Source organism: Mauremys mutica, chromosome 16 (assembly GCF_020497125.1).
Source record: "Mauremys mutica isolate MM-2020 ecotype Southern chromosome 16, ASM2049712v1, whole genome shotgun sequence".
Taxonomy (NCBI): Eukaryota; Metazoa; Chordata; order Testudines; family Geoemydidae; genus Mauremys; species Mauremys mutica.
Window position 1 is genome coordinate 27,205,719 of NC_059087.1, and position 23,195 is coordinate 27,228,913.

The 23,195-nt window shown below is 43.0% G+C and overlaps 2 protein-coding genes across 5 annotated transcripts in view; one reads left to right on the forward strand and one right to left on the reverse strand.

The window, feature by feature from the left end:
• Nucleotides 1–15,626, forward strand: part of SLC8B1 (solute carrier family 8 member B1) — a 54,902-nt gene extending 39,276 nt beyond the window's left edge. The window contains exons 16-17 of one of the 4 annotated variants that reach the window (XR_006573812.1): nt 7,657–7,944; nt 8,469–8,631. Coding sequence is in view for 3 of the 4 variants with exons in the window: in XM_044989466.1 (XP_044845401.1) it covers nt 15,603–15,611 (9 nt within the window). In the remaining variant the exon portion in view is untranslated. Of the gene's footprint in view, nt 1–7,549; nt 7,571–7,656; nt 7,945–8,468; nt 8,632–15,602 lie in introns of those variants that run through there. The other 3 variants (XM_044989466.1, XM_044989467.1, XM_044989468.1) reach the window with 3 other exon arrangements.
• Nucleotides 1–23,195, reverse strand: part of TPCN1 (two pore segment channel 1) — a 59,345-nt gene that overhangs the window by 22,175 nt on the left and 13,975 nt on the right. Inside the window, exons 2-13 of the mRNA XM_044989465.1 lie at nt 12,929–13,059; nt 9,905–10,081; nt 8,438–8,551; nt 7,768–7,898; nt 7,091–7,179; nt 5,384–5,418; nt 4,467–4,525; nt 3,588–3,687; nt 2,971–3,087; nt 2,151–2,275; nt 429–477; nt 65–128 (exon numbers count right to left, since the gene is read on the reverse strand). Of these exons, the coding sequence (XP_044845400.1) occupies nt 65–128; nt 429–477; nt 2,151–2,275; nt 2,971–3,087; nt 3,588–3,687; nt 4,467–4,525; nt 5,384–5,418; nt 7,091–7,179; nt 7,768–7,898; nt 8,438–8,551; nt 9,905–10,081; nt 12,929–13,059 (1,191 nt within the window). The remainder of the gene's footprint in view (nt 1–64; nt 129–428; nt 478–2,150; nt 2,276–2,970; nt 3,088–3,587; nt 3,688–4,466; nt 4,526–5,383; nt 5,419–7,090; nt 7,180–7,767; nt 7,899–8,437; nt 8,552–9,904; nt 10,082–12,928; nt 13,060–23,195) is intronic.

A 23,195-nucleotide genomic window follows, 5' to 3' on the forward strand; every position in this document is an offset into this window, starting at 1 on the left:
CCAGATGCTTCCAAGGGAATGAACAGAACAGGGTAATCATGAAGTGATCCATACAGCAAGTTACCTTTAAATATAAGAAACGCTGTCCGTGGAAGGTCATCAAACCAGTGCTCGCGGTTTCGTTTTGCCTGGAAGTGGAACAGACCTGATCAGCAGGAGGTATGAGCAGAAATTTATTAAATTAGGTCAAAATTACATCCATAAGAGTCTTTAAGGTGCCACAAGTACTCCTGTTCTTTTTGCGGATACAGACTAACACGGCTGCTACTCTGAAACCATCCATAAGAGAATAGAGCAAGACCCATCTTCTCCCCATGTCATTTCGGTCTTGTTCCACAGTCTTAATTTCTCCTCCACCTTCTCTCCATAAACTTCCCTCCAGTCCTCATCCCCTTCTCTCCTCACACTCTCCTCCATTTAACACTTGCCTTCCATTTTAAGCCAACAACTTCATAGAAATTGTAGAAATCCTTTAGGCTGTAAGAGAGAAAGATAAAAGGGTGAATCAGATCAAATCTCGGTGGTATTTGGATTTTGCCATCATGAGTACCAAATGTTTCACTATTTAAGTAAATCAAGTGCCTAACTGTGTCACCTGATTGTGGGAGGGGGGAAGGTTTTCCATGCTAGACCTTCTTTTCAGAAGTTGCCTTAATTTCTCTTGTTAACTCCTTGTCCAAACTATATAAAAAAAATCAGCGTTCAGCTCATCCATTGTTTGTGTCACAGGTTTTCCTAAATGCAAGTGGGCCTTAGGAGAGAGTAAAGGCTACCACGTTTCTGCAGCAAGGCCTGACAAAGACTGATACAGTCTTAGGGTGAAATCTTGGCTCCACTGAGCCTCAAGGATAATTTTGCTATGGACTTCAGTGGATCCTAGATTTCACTTATATTGTAAGCTCTTAGGGGCACAGTGTTTACTTGCATGCACTACATGCATATAAATAAATAAGGTAAGATGTCACCAATATTAAGGTTTGCATAAGCCTCCTGGCTGATAGCTGGGTGATCAATTGTGTCATTTGTAAAATGCCATTTACAAATAATTGGACCTGAACCATCCTGGAAGCACAACTATTCCTTTCCTGCTAGGTTTTGGTTGGTTGTTTTAAAAAGGTAGTTTTAAACTTTTGAGCAACAATAAAACTGGTGCAAAGACATGAGATAAGAGACCCCTGTAAGCACATGAAGTAAAAGTGATTGATAATCAGCCTGGCCCAGATTTTTAATGGTGTTCAGATGCCTAAAGATGCAGATTTGAAAAAAAAAAAAAATCTTACTTGGTGCCTAGTTGCACCTTTAGGCACCCAAAATCTTTAATAATCTGACTCTTGGCCCCTATCCCCTCCTCAGAGCACACAGATGCTGAACTAGCATCTAGATTCACTCCCTTCCTGGGGGTTTAGTTTTATTGGGAAATGAAAACCATTATCTACAACCACATAAGCGTCACCCTAAGATTTCACCCCAAGCTTAGCTATGCCCTGAGTTTCCCTTCAGGGTTTCCTTGTCCTATCATTCTAGGTCTCTCTCCCCCAAAGACACACTCATCTCTTTATATCCAAGTTGGAGTTAACTGGACCCACCCAACAGCATGATTCAGCAACAATTACTCTAATGCAGGGTTCTGCAGTGTTTTTTGGAACTCCAGGAGAGTGGTGCTTTCGTGAAATGCCAAGGGACATAACCAATTGCCGGTTAACTGGGAACACGTTAAGCTAAAGTTGCATTGCATGTCCAGAAGTTTTCCTTTCTTTGGGTGTCTCATGTCCAAATAGGGTCCTCTGTTTCCCCACTCTTATTCCAAGGACCTCTGTCTTCCACCTATCTCCTTCTGCTTAATGGCTATCATCACAGTACTGTCTCTCCAATGGGGCAGAAGGGAAAGCCACTCATTGATGGGCAGATCATAAAGCAGCAAGCGATCATCACTTTGACACCTCTTTCAAGCCTAAATTCACCTCCAATAGCCTAAGCAAGCAAGAATCCCAGAAGTGTTCCCCAACCCCAGGCTGCATCTAAGCCTGCATTCTGGGATTGATTTTCCTTGATAAGCCACACCATTCCCTCTGACATATGGTATGGGCCCAGAGTGTCATGAATCCTGTAGAATGTCGCCCCTTTTCTAGGTTACAGCAGCAGCATCCTACCTGACTAAAGTTGTATTGCTTTGATTCAGTGCTTTGAAAGTTAGATAACGCTCTCTGGCGCACATCCGAGGCTTATAAAACCGCATCAGCCCTTCAAACTGCTTGAAGGAGATACCAGATGGTCTCTAGAAACACAGAAAGGGATTGCCATAAGTGATGCTGTAGGAAGAAGCATAGGAACATATAGGCATATAGGAAGATATTCTCTCTTAGGACTGCTTCTAAGCAAGATTTAAATGTCAGGACAAGATGCCATTGCTACCACCTCTAGAAGGCACATGCTCACTTATTACTCTAGAACTTAGATAGAGGAAGTCTCCTGGGATTAGCTCCTCTGCTTGGTCTCCAGATCAGTGGAAAAACAGAGAACAATCTGGCACTGAAGTTCTGTCCAGTTCAAGTGCCAAGCAATAGGGCTTCCACCACTTCCCTTGGGAAACCATTCCACAGCCTAACAGAGCTCACTGCCCGGATACTTTTACTGATACTTAACCTACGCTTTCCCTTTTCAATTTCATTCCATTACTCTTCGTTATACCCTCAGTTCACCATGCTAAACCACCCCTCTTCTCCCTGCGTGTGTACAATCTGCAAAATATATTTATAGGCTTATCATTTCCTTTAGTTGTCACTTAACCATCCTGTATCTATTGAATCCTTCAGGTTTCTGACCACACTGAACTCTGTCATCAATTACTGCTGGTGGAACACCACCTCTTTAAACACTCAGTGTCTTCTGATGTGCTACTGGTGGGTGTCAGTGACAGTTTCCAGTAACACAGGCTGGGTATTTCTTGCACACACAGAGAATATCCCCTACCTGCTTGCTGACAAGCAGGCGGTAGGCGTGTTGTATGGCTGTGCGTTTGTGCAGCAGCAGCGACTTGAACTTCCTCTTTTCAATATCACTGAAAGTGTCAAACACCACAGCAAGAAGCTGAAAAGAAACAGATGAGACAAAGCGGAAGTCAGGCTTTGATCGCTACAGCATATGGCCTCTTATGCCACATGGCGTCTGGACACTTATGAATAAGCACCACAGAGAGGCACAATAGATGCCAGCAGTATAGATTTTGCTAAATGCTGTGCTAATGCAAGGTATAGTAGAGTTAATAAGAATCTCTAAGCAACCTGGACACCAAAGGGTTAACAAGAGCACACACCCACAGTTACTTTTTAAATGGTGCATAGGTATTTGGCTACACAGCTCCCATTACCATTAATGAGTCACATAAAGAAGTTTGTACAGTGCCTGTTCATACCAGGACCATAAGTTCAGGAGAACAGGCTAATTGTTTTTTTTATCAGATAGACCCTGTCACAACACCACAAAAGATTACAACAGACACTGTTACCAAACCATTGTGACAGGTGAAGAACTCTACTGCAGTATCAAAATGAGAGGAAGGGGAGTCCCAGCTGCAGTAAGAAACTTACCAAGTTCATAATGAAGTAGAGCTCAATGGAGAGGTACACTATGAAGAAGACACAGGACCAGGGGTTCCGGGAGTAAGATGGCATCATCACATCAGGGAAACTGCCCCCCAAAAGATACAAGCCAACTTATTAGCAGTCAGAATAGTCTCATTCATACAGCGTTTCACACTGACTAGATGATCATACTATGTACAGGAACTGTGTATATGTATACACAAATCAACATCCTCATATGGTTATGCAGACTACGTAGCTATACACAATATACACATTATGAACCTATACATTAGCTGCAAGAGTTTGAAATGCAGTGAAGATTATGTATCCCTAAACATCCCCAAAGTTTGGATGGGCAACAAGGACATACAAAATAGCTATGGTTTATTTATGTTTTAATCAACAGTAATATTTTGCAGTTCTACAGAGATCTTATTCCAAGGATTTCAAGTTAATTAATCCTCACAATCATCCCAGAAAATGCCCAAGCATCATTATCCCCATTTTACAGATTGGAAAGAGAGGCAGAGAGAAGTGAAGTGACTTCCCCATGCCTGTATAGTGTGTTAGTGGCAGACAAAGGAGCTTAACTCAGACCTCTGTATTCTGAGACTTGTGCCTTAACAATGAGACCATCCTTCCCCTTTAGTGGCTTCATAATACTTAAGGGTGAACTAGAGCAGTTCCTTCGGGGCGGGTCACTGAACATTAGGCTGCAGTGAAGTACAGGTTCCCCATTGGGAAACACGGCTCTCATGCTACGAAGAAGAGGTCACAGCGGCAGACCCAGAGGTTTCACAGATAAAAGATCTGCTGTGAGAGACTTTTTCCCACAGGTGAGGGGAAGAGAGGGAGCCCCAGTAAAAGGAAGCATGGACTTACTTTGAAGTGGTCAGAAGAACAAAGAGATTCACAAGGCTGTTCTCTAAGGTATTGAAATACTGAAAGAGAAAACAAATACAAACCAGCCCCACATTGACAGAATTCCTTAACTCATCTCCTAACCTCTCTCAGTAGCTCTCGACATGTAATTGGGTGCCCCTTCTGCAGGCAAACATAAAGGTGTGGCATGTGAAGAGTTAAAAAAAATTAAGCTTGTCTGCACATTCCTGTAGGTTACTACCAATAGTGGTCAGACTTGGCAGCTGGAACCTGTGGCTGTTGAGCAGTAAGGCCATCATAGGTTGGGAGGATGAGAATAGGGTTTCTTATACCACTCTTTTACTGCAGACCCAACTGCCTCCCACTTGGGATGGAAAAGTACTATTTCTCTTAGACCTGTGATCCAGTGTCCCAGTTTTGGGGTATCACAAGAGGTTGCCAGCAGCTGTGCTGGGATCACAACTCTTTATTGGGGATATTCACTTACTTATCCAGGCAGAAGCACTAATAGCAGGGCAGCAAGGTACATCAAGGAAATTGATGCATCAGCCCGCAGGTGCACTAAATATGCAGTTGTGTGTAGTGGGTGATGTGGTTTGCCCTGATTGGATTGAGACATCAAGAAGAGGGGGTGACAAATGTAGTGTCCCCTTTTGGATTTCCTGACATTGAGGGGGTATCATTTACTCTTTCCCATTGGGGTCTGATCCTTGGTTAACTACATTAAAAAAAATAAATGGTCAGTCATGACCCTCTGTCCTTCTTATTGCTAACTCCAATTAAAAACTGCACCCCCAGAGACAATCCATTCAGGAGAAAAACAATATCAATACCATATAGGACGATCTGAATTTGGTTTTCAAGATGACCAAATGGGTCTTAGAAAGCTAAGTCTGAAGAATTTGTTGTTTACTTACGGGATCTGAGTGGTTAGAGGAAAACAGATAAAAACCTAGAGAAATGAAAGAAGGAAATGAGAAGGGGGGGAAAAACACATTTAATTTCAAGCAACAATATAACGAAGAGTCACTATCCTCAAATCGTGGCTATAAAAACTCCAGATCATCAGCTAAATGCTCTGTTATTTAATATCTGTATGCAGCAAAATGCATGTGCACAGTGCTTTAGAGAGGATGAAAATATAGGATCTCATTCTCCACTGCACAGGCACCTTGTGTCAGCATTTATACCTATGCTAAATGGGTGCAAGTGAGTGGGGAATCCTAACTTGGTAGCACTGTACACATATTTTTATACAATTGTAAAGGACAAAAAGGTGTGAGAATCAGGCCCACAGTCCCCATCCCAGATTAATCTGGAACACTGTTCTAAACATAAGGAGCAGCATGGAAGATGACAGACGGAAGGTATCAGGAGAAAAGGTGGCAAACGGAGACAAAAGGTGCCCATGCCCTTGTCACCAGCACTGACAAGGAGGGATAGCTCCGTGGTTTGAGCATTGGCCTGCTAAACGCAGGGTTATGAGTTCAGTCCTTGAGGGGGCCATTTGGGGAACTGGGGCAAAAAATCTGTCTGGGGATTGGTCCTGCTTTGAGCAGGGGGTTGGACTAGATGACTTCCTGAGGTCCCTTCCAACCCTGATATTCTATGATTCTAGGACTTGCTTCTGCAGAAGACAGCAGGATTTGGGTTTGTGAATCCTTTTTTCCTGATTCGCCATTCCATCCCTCTTTTCCCCGCTTTCATTACTGATTTTATTCCATCTTGTTTGGTTTTATTTTCTCTTCCCTTTCTCAAACCTCTGCTTCCTCTCTCCTTCCCACTTTTCTTATTCCCTTTTCTCCCCTACTCTCTCTCCTTCTCCAAAACAGCAAGAGGTTCTTCAGTCCAAAGATTTGGCACCTGCCCCCATAGTTGAAGATCCCCTCATAGCCTTTCCCAGCTAGTGCTACAAAGGGTCAAGAGACCCAGAGAGCATGCTTTCATTTCACAAAGTCCCATGATTTGACTGAAGACCTGGCATGCTATAAGCTTGGACACACTGGCTGACCCTTAGTCTGGGCAGTGACTGTTTTGCAGAAGAGGCACTGTGTGCCACAAGCTCACCATCCTTGGCATACTTAGTCACACAACTGTTAAGCTCTCTAATACCATGAAGGTGAAAAGGTATTGTATATGCTAAACAGTGCCAGTTCCGATACTGTAGACTCCTTGTACTTACTAACATACATTCAAATGACCCCTCCGAAAAGCAAATTCTCTGAGACTCTCTGAGGATGGCATTGTACAAGGCACAGTATAGACAGTAATTTTCAGAAGTTTAAATTGAACCTGCAGACTGAAGTTGCCTAAGCAGAACTTGGAAGTCGCACACACAGCATACAAGAACTCCTTTTGGCAAAGTTCCCTGTTTCCCTTGTCACTTGTGATGTTAACTTATGGGGCGGAAATCCCTGATTCCTATGTTTTCCAACTCTTCACCTGCCCTCATCTCCCAGATAATTATGAAATGAATCAGACAGAAAGGAAGTGAAGCACTCATCAAGACATCTTATGTCTATTCAGCTTTACATTCCCCCCTGCTCTTTTGTGGCACATAGACAATTATTGCAAGGTGCCATACAAGAAAGCAGATAGCTTAACTTTTCACAAAGGCAACTTACCTAGGATGGCAAAAATCACCATGAAGAAAAGGAGGAGGAGGAGGATGTCAATGAAAGGAGGGAGAGACTGGAAGATCTGTCGCAGGTTTCTGAAAAGGAGGAAACATTTATTCCAGATTTTAAACTGAAACCTGTGCATGTGCACCAGAAAGTGAGGATAGATCAATTCTATATTGGCAAGCGGATAAACTGGAGAATCTAGTCAGTCTTTTTCCATCTCTCACTTCAATGACTGGGAATGGAATGCTCAGGATTTCTAGCACATTGTTAAGTTCTGTTAGCTCTGAGAAATAAGAATCTCAAACTCACTCCCTAGACCCAGGTCTCCCATGCAGCAGTACAATGCTACATGGTCCCCAGAACATCAAGTAATTTTCCAAGCCATATTTAGTTTCTTTGCGGTCAGTTTTCAGGTAATGCATGTGATACAAGTTTCACCATGTCAATTTCTTTCTGCAGGGTTAAGACATACAGCCTCCCAATAGGGCCAAAACAGGAGACTTAAAAGGTACAGTAACATTTCTGAGACTGCCTTGCTACTATTCTGCTCTCTCACACGTCTCCAGGGTAAATATGAAGTCTCTATGAAAAAGGCCTGGACAATCACAAAGCTTTAGTTTGATCTCCTTCTCAGTCATGACTGCAGGAATCAGCCACTTGGCCAGGTAGCCAGTCACCTTCTGACCGCTCCACAGTAGCGACAGTCCACCAAGAAGATACACCGCAAAGCTCGTGTTATCCGGACGTGCGAGGTCTGACGCACCAAAACCACTATTGCTTCTACAAACTGCACTAACAGCACACAGGTCTGCAAGGAGGGGGAAAGAAAAGGGAAGTGATCAGCATTACAAAAGGTAACTTCCTCTTCTTCCCTCCCCATTCCCGATTAGTGAGACAAAAATCTTAATGTTGGCTGAACTGTACGTGTGACAGCCAGTATAGAGAAAAGCAAAAGAGCAGAGTTGTAGTGTTCAGGCACAGACAGAGAAAGCATGGCCTGCATTACTCTTATGCCATTTCCCAACAGCCAGACAATGGAATAGCATTCGCGGAGTGGAGGAAACAAAAGTTGTGAAAGTGTATCCTGAGTGGTACACATTCATAGATAGCTGGTATCCCTGTGTACTGTGTTCCGCAGTTTTGTAACTGTGATAACCAGGGAAAGAGATTTTTAAGGCGTGAAAAGAACCCCAAAATTCAGACATGGACAATAGCTCACACAAGTTGGGAGACAACTCAAATGCCCTATATTTAATAGCCCAATATTTATTCTGGTTCTTTGGTTACAGAAGACATTGAAGGAGAAATAACATTGAAGACAGTCAGGCAGTGGGGCAGGCAGCTTACCTTAACCATGGTTCTTTTGTGTCTGATATAGGTGTAGAAGCCCATCCATCTCATCTTCATAGAAAGTTCAAAGACCACAACCACTAATGCAAAGAGCTCCAGGGTGGCATGGATCTGCAATCAGACCACCAGTAAATTTTACCTCTCATTTCCACTGGTTCCAGAAACCAGAGTTTTCCCCTCCCTTCTCAAGAAGCTTGTGGCTTCTGTAACAAACCTCTGCTTTGTAGCAGTCAGGCTTTTTCTACAGAGATAGAAGACCTGAATATAGATTGAAAACATCTGCACAATCAGAATAAACAGTCCTCTGTCTTTTAAACATTCTTAAAGTTAGCCTTGCACTAATATTCTAAGCATTAGATTAATGTTCAGCATTAACTGACAACAGCTGCTGAGCACTTTGGACAAATCCAGCCTCATCTCACTTAGCACTTTCTCTAACAAGGGTTACCTTTGATTGAAAATGTTTTCTGTTTGGTGTTATCCCAGAAATAGTGTGTGATAAAAAACAGTCAATGAAAACTATTTTGCCATTTTTGATGAGCTACTGATGTGTGATAAGTATTTCCATGTAAATTAGCTCAGCACACTTTTTGCACATCTGTAGCTCAGAAATGGCTTTTTTTGGGGGGGGGGGGGGGGGAGAGAAGAGAAGATCCAAGTCTGGCATATACCCCCCAATGCAGTACGGGAATAAGGGCTGGATGGAGAAAGAGCTTGCATATATGAAAAAGTTATGGATGATCAGAAATAGCACCCTGAACAACTATGGTTATAAGCCTTAGCACTTAACTGTTAGGGTCAGCTTCTCTGTTTGCAGGTGCAAGCTGCACTCACAAATCAGAGTGCTTGCACTTCTCACTATCTGATCTGTAGCCACAATGAGGTAGACACACAAGTCCTCTGATTTGCACTCATAATTCATTTTTGCAGACACACTGCACCCACAGAAAGGGAGGCTGGGCCTTTGAAAAAAAATCTAACCATAAAGCTTCAAGGCACTTTAAAATGAATTCTCACAAACAGGGAGAAGTAAATATTTTTATATCCATTATAACCCTTGGGAAACTGAGGCACAATGCTTCAACGACTTGTCCACATTACAGGAGGAATCTGAGCAAGAGCTGGGATTAGAATGCTATTCTCAAACATACCAGGGGACAAAGATCTGAAATGTTTGCATTCTAAGAGCTGCTAATGATTTTGTTTGAATACATCATGGGTAGTATGCTCTGGGATGATGGCGGCCTTTAAAAGCATCATACACATGTCCTGTCTTGCTCGTTGACCTGAGTGAGCCTGATGTCATGGAAAAGGAATTCTTCTCTATCCATATCCAGTGCAAAACAACACTGCTTCTGCGCCCCCCCCCCATTCCCTTAAACAAACCAGATGGTATTTCTGGTGCTGCCGCCTTCTCTCTGTGCCCATCCACTCACGTCATCATTCTTTGACTGAACTACGTACATAGATGCCCAGACGAAGCATGGGGACAGCAGGGGCCTCGCAGAGGGACAGCAGCAGGAGCAGCAGTGCCGTGATCAGCTCCATTAGGTAGAAAAGGTGATTGTGTACAAAGAGGTAGGCAGCCAGCGCTTTGGCATTCTTGGGGTGGGTGAAGAATTTATCATTGTTTTCTCCTTCCTGTAGATAATAATAGCAGCAACATTACTAATGTTTTACACTACAAGAGCACCTTCCAACCAAGGAACACAAATCTTACATACATCGAGTTAGTTTCATAATTGCCCTGTGAGGGAAGTAGTGTTATTCCCATTTTACAGACTGGTAAGCTGATTCATTGAGTGGTTAAGTGTCTTCTTCAAGTGGCAGAGATAGGACTAGAACTCAGAAGCTTTGGGTCCCAAGGCCTTGCTCTAACCAGTAGGTAACATTGCATATACGATACACGAGGCACACCCCATTTTTTCCTGTATATATTTCAGTAGTACAAAATACATTAAGAGCTGTGAGCTTCCCTTTTAGAAAGCTATTAGTTCCTTAGGAAAAGGAAATGTCCAGGTCATTTTGCAGGGTAGCCAAAGAAACTTAGCTAACACTTCAAATAAACTCTGGTGTTTTATTTTTAATTATTTCCACATTTGTGACTTTCCACATCAAACTGATCAACTTATCCAGGACAGAACTCTAAAGAACTCAGATAAGCTCAGGGCCAGCTGGTTAACAGTCATGGTTTCTTATCGTGACCTCACAAAATGATTGTGCAAGGAACATCCTTTTGTAGAACACAAATACTGTCCAGTACATTCTGGAAAGGAATGTGGGAAGCTGGAGACCATGAAAAATTAAAGTAGTCTATACGCTGATGTGTCATTCCCTCTTGCTTCAGGATCTTAACAACATTGAAGTTCAGTTACTCCACTCCAACAGTTTGCTTGCAACCGATTAACAGCAGGAGCTTTATTACTTGTAAGAAAAAGACTGCTGTGGTTCCAATGAGCTTATGTTTAAATAGCTCTCAGTCTTTCAATATAAGACCATCAAGCAGCCACTTCTATTGTTTAAACTAGAGGTTCGCACACTATGGACCAGTGGTGACCTGCAGAGCACTTGCTGGTTTGTCTGAAGTTGTCACCTGGTACTGGCTAGTTTTTTCCAACTGGGACGGTTAAATATATGTTAAATATGTCCGTAACATTACATTTCTAGGTAAGGCAAGCAATTGCTGCAGTTATTATGAGGATGTTAAGCAATTATGGATGGGAAGTTGGTACTTGTGGTCAGGAGTGGGAGATGAGGTCAGGTCCACAGGACAGTTTTTCCATTAAGAGGTGATCGACACTATAAATGTGAGCTAACAATCCCAACTACACATATAAAATGATTGGGTCTAAATTAGCTGTTACCACTCAAGAAAGAGATCTTGGAGTCATTGTGGATAGTTCTCAAAAACATCCACTCAATGTGCAACGGCAGTCAACAGCGAACAGAATGTTGGGCATCATTAAGAAAGGGATAGTGAATAAGACAAATTACCATATTGCCTCTATATAAATCCATGGTACACCTACATCTTGAATACTGTGTGCAGATGTGGTCGCCCCATCTCAAAAAAGATATATTGGAATTGGAAAAGGTTCAGAAAAGGGCAACAAAAATTATTAGGGGTATGGAACGGCTGCCATATGAGGAGAGATTAACAAGACTAGGACTTTTCAGATTGGAAAAGAGATGACTAAGGGGGGATATGATTGAGGTCTATAAAATCATGACTGGTGTGGAGAAAGTAAATAAGGAAGTGTTATTTACTCCTTATAACACAAGAACGAGGGGTCACCAAATGAAATTAATAGGCAGCAGGTTTAAAACTAACAAAAGGAAGTATTTCTTCACACAATGCACAGTCAATCTGAGGAACTCTTTGCTAAAGGATGTTGTGAACGCCAAGACTATAACAAGGTTCAAAACAGAAATAGATAAACTCATGGAGGATAGGTCCAGCTATTAGCCAGGATGGGCAGGGATGGTGTCCCTAGCCTCTGTTTGCCAGACGCTGGGAATGGGTGACGGGATGATGTCACTTGATGATTACCGGTTCTGTTCATTCCCTCTGGGGCACCTGGCATTGGCCAATGTCGGAAGACAGGATACTGGGCTAGATGGACCTTTGGTCTGACCCAGTATGGCCGTTCTTATGTAAGAACTTCATCCCATGTAGTCATCTCACAAGGAAAGAGCCAATTCTCAATAGTTAAGTGCAAGCTCATGTTCTGTTTAACTGTTAATATATTAACAGTCAGTTCGGTGATCCAGATTGCAAACAAGACAAAAAACCTAAACCAGATGAAACAAGCTCCCACTCAGGGACAGAGCTACCTTTACGTCAGCAGGGCATTCTTATCCAGGCCTTACCAAAAACAAACTTGCAGAATGAAAAAAAAGAGCCAAATTCTGCCTTTTGGTAACTAACCAATTCAGAACATTCTCGGGCTGCTAAGCCCTCTTATTCAGACAGCAAACTCTAGCCTGAAGCTGCTAATTCAGACACACAATCTGAGTGCTATTTAAGTTATGTCTACTTCATTTCAAGGACATCATCAATATGGCAATTGGTCAAGACAGCAACAAGAATAATTCTTGGATCTCTATTGTATGTGTCATAATCAGACAGACAATGTATTAACTCAGCAAACTTCCAAGATAAACATGAGTTCACCTTAGACTTGAATGAGGTTGAATGATTTTCTCAGGATCACACAGTGAGTCTGGCAGAGTTAGGAATAGAACCTAAATCTCCCAAGTCCTCATCTTTTGTTCCAACTATAAAGAGACATTCCCATATAGAGAATCAACCCTGCAACCTCGAAACTTCACAAATACAGTTTTCTATATTTAATAATGATTATGATTTAAAACTCCACATTACCAATTTACACATCAAAGGGTTACTCCCCTGTTCACAAGCCTTTGGTGAACAATTTTAAACACAGGGTGGATACTTCTACCACAACACTGAATAGCAGGCCTCACCTGGAGGTAGATTGCTGCCTCTTGGTAGTTCATTTCCCAGTTGTGTCTAGCAGATCTTTGCTGAGAATGGTAGTCCCCTGTTGCTGGGCTAGACACATCGTTAACAATGTCATAGCTGCCTCTATCTGTATCTGTAGGATGGGGGTGGGGGAAAGAGGGAAGAGAGAGATAGATATGTACAGTTAAGTAGGCCCAATTTGATCAGGGCGAATGCACCAGCCTTGTCTGGAACACAAGCAGGTCAGGTATCATGTAATAAGACAAGTGACAAGCATCAAGTGACACCTGAACACAAAGTGACAATGTAGACATTGGCTAAATGATTCTTCACAAGAAGCAGCTTTCAAAAGCTAGCATGTTATGATCAGCTCTCTTGAACTCAGCAGTTAAGGACTTCTGAATGCTTGAATATGAGCATCTTATAATAGGATATGCCAGATTCTCTCAAAACAGAGTCACCTGCCCATTTAAGATAAGAAGATTGTCTCTTGGTTCATGACATTAATGCTTTCAGGTTCATACCTCTACCATAAAGAGCAACAAATTAAGAGGAGATGGCAAACTTCTGAAAACCTCTTAGGGGGCATGCAACCCAGAAAAAAAAAATATCGCAAAACTTTATTTTTAGACTGAATACTAGGGAAGACTAAGGAAAAGTAATGGGCTACAGCAAGCAACAGAAACTAAATCATAATACTTAACATTGATAGACAGTGTTATATTTTCAGAGTGCTCTATAGTCATTAATTCATCTGCACAACACTCCTGCAATACAAGTAAATATCAATATCCCCATCTTACAGCCTAAGAGAAAAAGTTAATTGTCTATCTTCATTGTTCTAGGTTACTTTAAAACTTTTGGGGTCTTTTTAATCTCTAAAGAGCCACACAAACAAAGAGTGCTCTACCATTTATATAAGATTCCATAGATAAAATCCTTGTATAAAAAAGGGTATTAGGGATAACTGCAATATTTCCTCCCCAACTCAAACCCTAAAAAGCAAGGAAACAAGTTATGGGACACTACATAGCAAACTTCCTATGACAGTGACATTGTCGGTGGGCATGTGTGAAAACCAAATACTTGCTGACATGGAGGTTGTAATTGCACTACAACAAAGACAACACCCCCATGTCCAACAGGATCATTATCCCTGTTTTACAGATGGGAACGGAGGCTCAGAGAGGGTAAGACTGAATTTTTCAAAAGTAATCAGTGATTGCAGATGTCCAAGTTTTTGATGGTTGCTCAGTCAATCCTTTTTGAAAATGAGGTTCCTTTAAGGTTTGGATACCCAAAAACAAGAGAGATACACCGCTACCTCGATATAACGCCACCCGATATAACACAGTAAAGCAGTGCTCCGGGAGGATGGGGCTGGGCACTCCGGTGGATCAAAGCAAGTTCAATATAACATGGTTTCACCTATAACGTGGTAAGATTTTTTGGCTCCCAAGTACAGCGTTATATCGAGGTAGAGGTGTACGAAAAATTCACGTGTCACCTTTTTAAAATGTTAGGTCTAAGTAACTCACCCAAGGTCACACAAGAAGCCCGTGGCACAGCAAAGACATGAACCCAGTTCTTCTGAGTTCCAGTCCTGTACTTTAACCACAAGGTCAATCTTCCTCCGTGGTAGTTTCCTTACAGAGGTACACATAAGAATAGTTTTGCCAAGTCTCAGCATGGGAAGTAGTTGGATTTCCCTCTACAAAAGCCCCAGTCCTGTTGTTTCAAAGTTTCTATGCAGCAGCGCCCTACCAAATTCACATCTGTGGAAAAAAGTGTCACGGACCATGAAATCAGACCTCCCCCATGAAATCTGGCTGTTGTAGGGGAGGGACAGGGCTGCAGGGGGCGTGCCAACTGAGGGCTCCTGCCCTGCCCTCTTCTCCAGCTTCCCTTGCACAGCCACTCTGGGGAGGAGATCAGACCCGCCTCTGGATACCTACCCAAGCTGCATGAAGTTGCTGGAAGTGGGTCTGATTTCCCCCATGCTGCTGGGAGCACCCTAGCCAGGAGCTCCTAGCTGCTAGCCCCAGCCGGGCTGGGGAGGGACAGGACTTGCTCTTCTCCCTCCAAGTGTGGCCATGCTGGGGATCAGACCCACCCTCCAGGTACCTCCTGCAGCTGCAGGAAGCTCTGGGACTGGGCAGCAGCCCAAGAGGCTGCCAGAGGCGTAGGTAGGTCTGATCTCCCCCAGAGAGTGGCTATGCAGGGGAAGAGCAAGTCCTGTCCCAACTCACCCTGGCTGGGACTAGCAGCTAGGAGCCCCTGGCTGGGGCGCTCCCAGCACGGGGGAGGATCAGACCCGCCTACACCTCCAGCAACCTCCTGTGGCTGCAGGAAGCTCCAGGGATGCTGCCTTCAGATCCCACGTCTAAAGGCAGCAGAGAAGTGAGGGTGGCAATCCCACAACCTGCCTACAACAGCTTTTGGACACCCTCCCCCCCATGACCCTCTTTTGGGTCAGGACCCCCACGGTTATAATACCCTGAAATTTCAGACGTAAACATCTGGAAACATGCAATTAACTAATTTTCAAATCCTATGGCCGTGAAATTGACCAGAATGGACCATGAATTTGGTAGGGCCCTAGTTATGAGACTATCTGGGGGCATGGGGAAACTAACTGTGCTTTCATTTCTTCTCTTTGCTATAATGTTCATGCAGATTTGCTGAGGCACTTTGCAGTAAGGTCCTTCTCAAATGCCAGAATAATCCCATAAAACTGATGGTTCAGTTCCTGTAGTACCCCTCTGGAAGCACCGGGGTAGACCTGACAAATATTCTGGAACACACCAAGGAGAAGTAATTGAAAGTAACTGCCTATAAGGACATGGCATGCAAGGGACTGACAGCACTTGTGTCAATGCAGCATGACAATTGCCTTCTAACCTGGAATCAAATGAACATAAACATAAACACAGCTGCAGAGTGACTATAAAAAGCTTTGAGATCCCAGACTTCAAAGTGATCTAAACATGCCATGTTCAGTCAGTCTAGTCTTTCTTTTCTTTTTTAACATGTGGATGAATTTGGTGACTATTTAATCCTCTCCTCCACTGAAGCTTCTATGAATGCAATGCTACAGAATCCTGAAGCCCAAAGTTTTCTATTTATCCACGACAGGTGCAGCATTTTTTAAATGAAAGATTATAATCTGCAAAAATTTCTTAGAGACCTTTAATTGTGGGATCTGCTTTATTATTATGTTTAAAAGGATTATGCGTGTGTGCATATTTCAAGGAGACCAACTTCCTTATGTAAATTTTAGCCTGACAGCAGAAGATGCCAAGTATCCTGGTCAGAGAGAATGTTTAGTGGAATTACAGAGGGACCATGGTTTCATCAGTATTTGCTAACCTCTCAGTACATATACATTTTTCAGTCAATATAAAAGAAAAACTTTATATTTTCAAATCCCCAGCCCAAAAGACCTCATTGGGAACTCTGCCCAGCAGAAGGTCCAAACTTCATCCCACGACCCAAATGAATGAAGGGTTTTTTTTTCCAGTTACACCCACCCACCCCTCTCTCTTGGAGCAGAGACTAAAATGGAAATTTCAAGCCCAGAATGGTGAAATGTTTAGAAAAGTTATTAGCATGCAAAGGAAACAGAATTATAATGGAAACCTAGTTTGTTGCCTTGACTACACACAGTTTTGTAACTGGCACCTACTACTTCTGCATTTTTTAAGTGTTTAAATTCATAATCTTAATAATGCATTAATATGTGTCTTTGCTAAATACATTATTATAATTTGCTTAACACCCGTGAGAACAAAATTTCTGAAAATGTATCCTGCAAACAAAATATTAACGGAAGTGGAAACTCAAAAATGAACTCAACACATTAGCAATAAACATCCATTTGACCTATGGCAGGATGTTAGGGATAAAAAGGGACCTCTGAGAAGCTGTAAAAATTGACCCAGAACTGAGGGTAGGGGGTGAGCTGTGGAAATCCTCTTAACTGCTGGTATCAACTGGCTGAGAGTACATGGCTACTTTCTGGAGACAAGTATATTTATACCATTCCTATTTTTCACCACTGTGAAATATCACCAGGACACATGGGCCAACTGCAGTTTGAAAGCAATTTCACTTTATTTACTTCATAGACTGCAGCTCCTTTGTAGGCTGCGCTTGTGTCCAGGTGCCTCATCCACTCACTCAGACTTGCCCAGTTTGACACAAGTCCTAAAATGATTGGAAGGCTTTCAAAATATCAGAACTGATTTATTTCATTTCTCTTCTTCAAAAATATTTCACCACCACCAAAACTTGACAATACCCACAAGATTTAAGTGCATCAAAATCTAAGGTCAGATCAATTTAGTCACACCAACATTTTGAATGGAAAGAAAAGGCAGCACTGGGTTAAACAAAAACTTTTCCAACATTTCATACACAAGATGCTCACTGCTGAAATACAAATGAGATGTCCCTGGGGGAACAAGTGCAAAAACAACAACAGCTCTCAGAGCCATGAGTCAGAAACAAAAACTTCGGAGACTGCTATGTATTCTCTCTGCCCAAAACAAACATCTCCATGCCAGTCTCACATAGAATGGAAAACTGATTAGTGAAGTGTCCCATTGCAGAACTCCATTTACTCTATCTGCTTATTCCCTTTGGGTTCCAGAAGGTTGATCTAGAATCCCAAGGCACTAGTATCATCTGGCTAGAATACTAATACATTTAAAATGTGACTCTCTGACTTTCGTTTGGCAGCCATCCAGGTAGCTAATTTCCTCAGCTGCTCCCCCGATAACAATGACACAGACTAATGCAACCTTTCACTCTGCTCCGATCATGCTGTGGAACAGCCCCAACGGCATTTACCATTAGCGTCAGGCTCAGTCAGATAGGAGGATCTCTCCACGGGACTCTCGGAAGAGTGGATAGCAGGCTGCTTCCACCACTGCATGTCAGCCTTTGCCTCAGGACGCAGATGCAGGATATTTGGAGATAGCAGAAGGAGAAGAGTCAAACAATTTAAGTTCTCCCCTCTCTGTTGTCTGAAAGTTTCTTTTCACCTTCAGAGCTTACTCAAAGTTTTAAGAAAAGCTAAACACACTAGATTCCCTTTTACTCTCTGCAAAACAAAACCCACAAATAAAACAATTTGTTCCTGTGTGGAAAGTGGCTCAAGGCTCCAGATAAAAGTTCATCCCGGCCATACCAGAGACAGGATGCTTTGATTTCTCAGAAGGCTTAGCCACTGGATGAAGAGCTTCTAAAATTAATTCTAGTTATAAAGCAAGGACTCATTTGTACTTCCCCCTTCTTTTCTTGGCACGCATCAGAATCTGCTCACCCCCACAAGTGTACTGCTAATGGGAAACGATTCCGCACAGTGCTGAGTGATCCATGTAAAGGACCTCCTCTCCCCACCAAAAACATCTGAACATTGTTTGGAAGTTCATAGTACAAAGGGTGCAAAGAAATAAGCCAGCTGAACTGCTCACACAGATGGTAATATTTCCTCTACACTGATGTAACTTATCACAGACATTCCCTGGCCTGCTTACACAAGGCATCTGGAACGATACTGCAGGGATTCCAACATTTTCATTCACCAGAGCAAAGCATGCTCCAGTGTAAATAGCTTCCATATGCCATCATTAACAATAAACAAAATGAGAGAGAAAGGAGGGGCACAAAGAAAACTTTCCTCATGCCAAACAGCTCCCTTTAGTAAACAAAGTTCCCTGCCATTGGTCAGCAGCGTAAGCAACTTCTGCCACTGAGATTTGGGCAAGAGGTACGCAGCTTTCAGAAATGGATCAATGCCAACACAACTTACACACAGCCATGTGTAAACTAGCATTAAGTATGCTGGTCCATATGACAGAACGAGGAGCGGAGCAATGAAAAAGGAAGTCCCCCTGTGAGTTGGGACAAATTTCCTTCACCATTCTGCATTTCAATCCAAGTTGATATCAATTTGGCAAAAGTCTTCAACTGCATTTCTTTGACGTAGGGTGGTTTGTTTTTCTTTAAACCCCTCCTCCCCACAACGAGCAAACTGATAAATATAAAGTTATATATAAAGAGTCTCTTTCATATTTCCCCAGATCTCCATGCCTGGCTTCTGCTTACCACATCCCCTGTGACTTTCTCTTTTCTGGATGTAACACACCATTTAAGGTGTTGAAGCAAAATAGCCTTAAGCTGCTTCTAGTTAGCTCCTCAGCTGACTACAAACCCTTGCTAGGAATTAACAGCCATTTAGTACGGCCACCTCCTAGAGGTATCACTGATGTGCCTTATCAGGGTTTTTTGATTGCTATCTTACCTACCATTTTCCGTACATATGCCCACTTCAAAATTCCATTCAATCTGAGGTTTATCTTCAGTGTTTGCATTGTTACCATTTGCCAGTGCTCAGTTATCTACTTTGGCCCACCATTCCTCCATCATGTTGGAATATTTGACTGTCTGAATCAACTGCTGACAGATCAGGAGTGCTCCCCTGAGGGAGGGCATGCATCCAGTAGCACTCAATGACAGGCACTCGAGTAGGGAAACAGTTCCAGAAACATCTGAATCTCCTTCTCTATAATATTTTGGATCCCTTGCAGTCAGGCACAAAGACAGCTGACTGTTCTGATGGACGATCTCCTTGTGGCTATGGACAAAGTTCAAACATCCTGGCTAATGCTGTTGGCTTTACTGGTGGCCTTACCTTCCCTAATGATTTGGTAAGGATGGATGTGATTGCATTAGGCAGGCTTCATTCATTTCTTTCAGAGAGGTGTCAGAGACCGTTCTTCTCTGAAAGCCCTTACCAGTAGAGGGATCAGCACTATTGGTCCTTCTGTTCAAACACATGAAGCCACTGGAAAGACACTGCAAGAAAGTATGGGACTGTAGTAGATCAACATCCTGCTTAAATGCAAAACAGTACAGAGGCCCTTCTATCCCAAAGCCTGAAGTAGAGACCTGAATAAAATAAGAGTTCAATCCAGGCAAAAACAGAGGTGATGCCTGTTGACGGGAAGAAGCATTAGGAGCAATGAAGTTACATCAGCATCATGAAGAAGTCTGCTTTCCAAATGCCAACATGGATCTTGATGGAATTATCTCTGCTCCTGGACTCTCCAGCTAAGAGACTGCACCCGCTCTTCTCAGATGCTGACTGAGTCACAATAGTCTATACTTCCGACATTTCAAGACTAGTCTCACCCTGTGGGAGACAACACTGAAACCCACCTGGAAAGCACTGCCAATGTGACATTTAGCTGACCATCGTATATGTAGTGTGGGCCAATGAGAGCACAACTCACCAGTGCTGTTTGCCAGTTACATTTTACATCTCCCTCTCCTATATATACATATATATACACACATATATATACACACACACACCAGATGAAGGAGGAACAATCATTGCTGGGCACTATGGGAAGCAAGTCACCTGAGGTTTTTTTATTGGTTTGTTTAGGTTTTGGTTTTTTGAGCCAGTGGCTTGGTTACTGGGGGGCAGGGGAGGAGAGCCATGGTCTTGTCTGGGAGAAGACCTGATGTACTTTACATTCATATGATGGTACCTGGATCCTATAGGTTGAGCACCTTAAATAGTAAGTGCAATAAGCATGCATGGGATCCATCTGGAGCAGGGATTAAAAAAAAGAAGATATCCAGAGCTGCCTGAACAAATTACTATTGTAATTTTGGTGCCCAGAACATACAGCGTGTCCCCAGTGACAGGCACTGTCAAGCCACGATGTTTCAAGAGAAATATGTTGACTTGAAAGGTTAGCATGATATGCAGACAGCGCGTTATTAAAAAGAATGGTTGGTTTCAGCCAATCACAATTGTTAGCAGCCAAAAAGTATGCAAATCCCTGCCAATCATTAGCTACCCCCCAGACCCTCTATAGGCAACAAAATAATGCAGTCACCTCAGTGTCTTTTAATGCAGCTGTCTCAAAAAGATCTAATTTTCAGTTATTTTAGCATAAAACAACTGGATGGTACTTCCTGTTAACAATAACTGTAACCAGGACTATAAAGCAGCCTCGCCTTCTGCCTCAGTGTTTAGTCCAAAATACAATTACCTCATAAAAATGAGGCACCCTCAAGTTAACATCCAAACGACTGGATTATGAAAATTTTAAATGGGAGTTGAATATACATGCTGAAGGATGAACAGACCCCCTCCCCAGCATGGAAAGCTATTTTAAATATATTATCACCTCTTTTATAAACCATGCTGCCTAATTTCTCATATAAAAAAAACCAAACACACCCAGAAACTGCACTGTTTGACTAGATGAGTCTATGGTATCTGCGTTAATGTTTGTGCTACACATATTTAAAATATTGGTATGCTAACGTTAAAATGTTCTAGGGAACCACAGACAATTCTCATTTTTGGCACAACAGTGCTCCTAGTGCACTACTGTAGTAGGAGGTACCATGTTATCCGATGTACACATTACATCTTAATATTAAATCAGTTTGTTTAATGACTTGTAAACAATTTCAAATGATAAAAACATAAGAAAGATCCTTTTACAAACCATCTCCTATCCAAACTTGTTTCCCTGGTGGCAAGTACAGTGAATTTTCACATGAAAAAACAATGGAAAGGACAGCATAAAAGAGCAAAGACGAAAATAAAATCTTAACCAAGCAACCTCAGTTATTGCATTAAGACATGTACAACCCCTGGCTGCTGAACGGGAGACTCACAGGATGCAACAGGAGACTCACAAGATGCAACAGGAGACGGCCAAACTTCAGCTCGAGCGGAGAAAGTCATCACCCCCTGATACTCCACTTCCCCACCGCCATGAGAAAAACTGGGAAAGGATGTGTCCCATTTACAGTGATACTGAGGATATAGAGGCGTTTCTGTCTACCTTTGAACGACTCTGCAATCTGTACCAAATCCCAGACGGTCAGCGGATGCCTGTCCTGCTGACCAGACTGACTGGAAAAGCCAGGGAGGTATTTAATGAATTGGGGGAACGGGAAGCCTTGGATTATGAGCGGTTTAAAGATTCTGTGTTAAGGCGGTTCAAAGTCACTCCTGAATCCTACAGAGTTAAATTTAGAGAGTTTAAAATGTCTAAGGATTGTACTTTTGTAGAATGTGCTCATAAACTGATGGGTTTTGTTAAAAAATGGGTTATGGGAGCAAAGGCACATGGGAGTTTTGACAAACTGCTGGATTTGATAACTTTAGAACAGTTCCTAGACATTGTGCCTGACCAGGTGAGAGCAGCTGTGTGTGATAGGGGCGGCAGAGATTGCGGATGCCCATACCCAAAACAGGGCTCGGGAAGGATGTAGACCCCTGGGGAAAACTAGTCACCATTCTCCCCAGCTCAAGAGGAGGGAGGGATTTAAAGGTAAACCTGGCCCTGACTCCTCTAAAGGGGGGATGGAGGGTAGGAACTCGCATCCCAGGATGGAACAGGTGACCTGCTATCACTGTGGTATGCTGGGCCACATCAGACCCGATTGCCCGACCCTGAAGGGCAGCCCAAAGCCAGCAGTGCAGGCCAACTCCATTACCCTGAGCACTCAGGCTGAACCAAGCCTCAACAGCGCCACCTTGAGTCCAGGTGCAAGCACAGCGATGGCTAATGCCAACCCCATTGTCTCCAGTGGCCTGGGGGGAGGGGATGAGCTCACCAGTTATGTCAGGACTGAGGCTTGGCAAGGGAGTGAGAGGTTTATTAAGGAAGCAAAGGTCAATGGTGTTGAATGCATGGGATGGCGAGACACGGGCTCTGATGTAACTATAGTCAAGGGACATCTGGTGAAGCCAGAGGACATGTTGCCAGGGGAATATGTGACAATAGTGGCACTATCTGAGTACTCTGTGGACCTGCCAATGGCTAGGATCCACTTGAGTGGGATGGCTTTCAAGGCTGAGGGTGAATGGCCACGTGAATGTGGTGACCAGGTCGCAGAAAGAGTTGGTGTGAGGGGGACGGCGAACAGACAGAGAGTGTCTCTCATGATCACACCCCCTTATGCATCTGTGCTGTTTGTTGCCTCATTTTGGGTGCTGCACTGATGCTTATTAATACACGAGTACACGAACGCATGAAGTAGGCTGTAGCCCACGAAATCTTATGCTCAAATACATTTGTTAGTCTCTAAGGTGCCACAAGTACTCCTTGTTCTTTTTGTGGATACAGACTAACATGGCTGCTACTCTGAAACTTATTAATACAGAATCCCAACTTGTTGCCTGCTCCCTCCCTCTCCCTCTCTGAGTCACTCTGTGGTTTGTCTCCT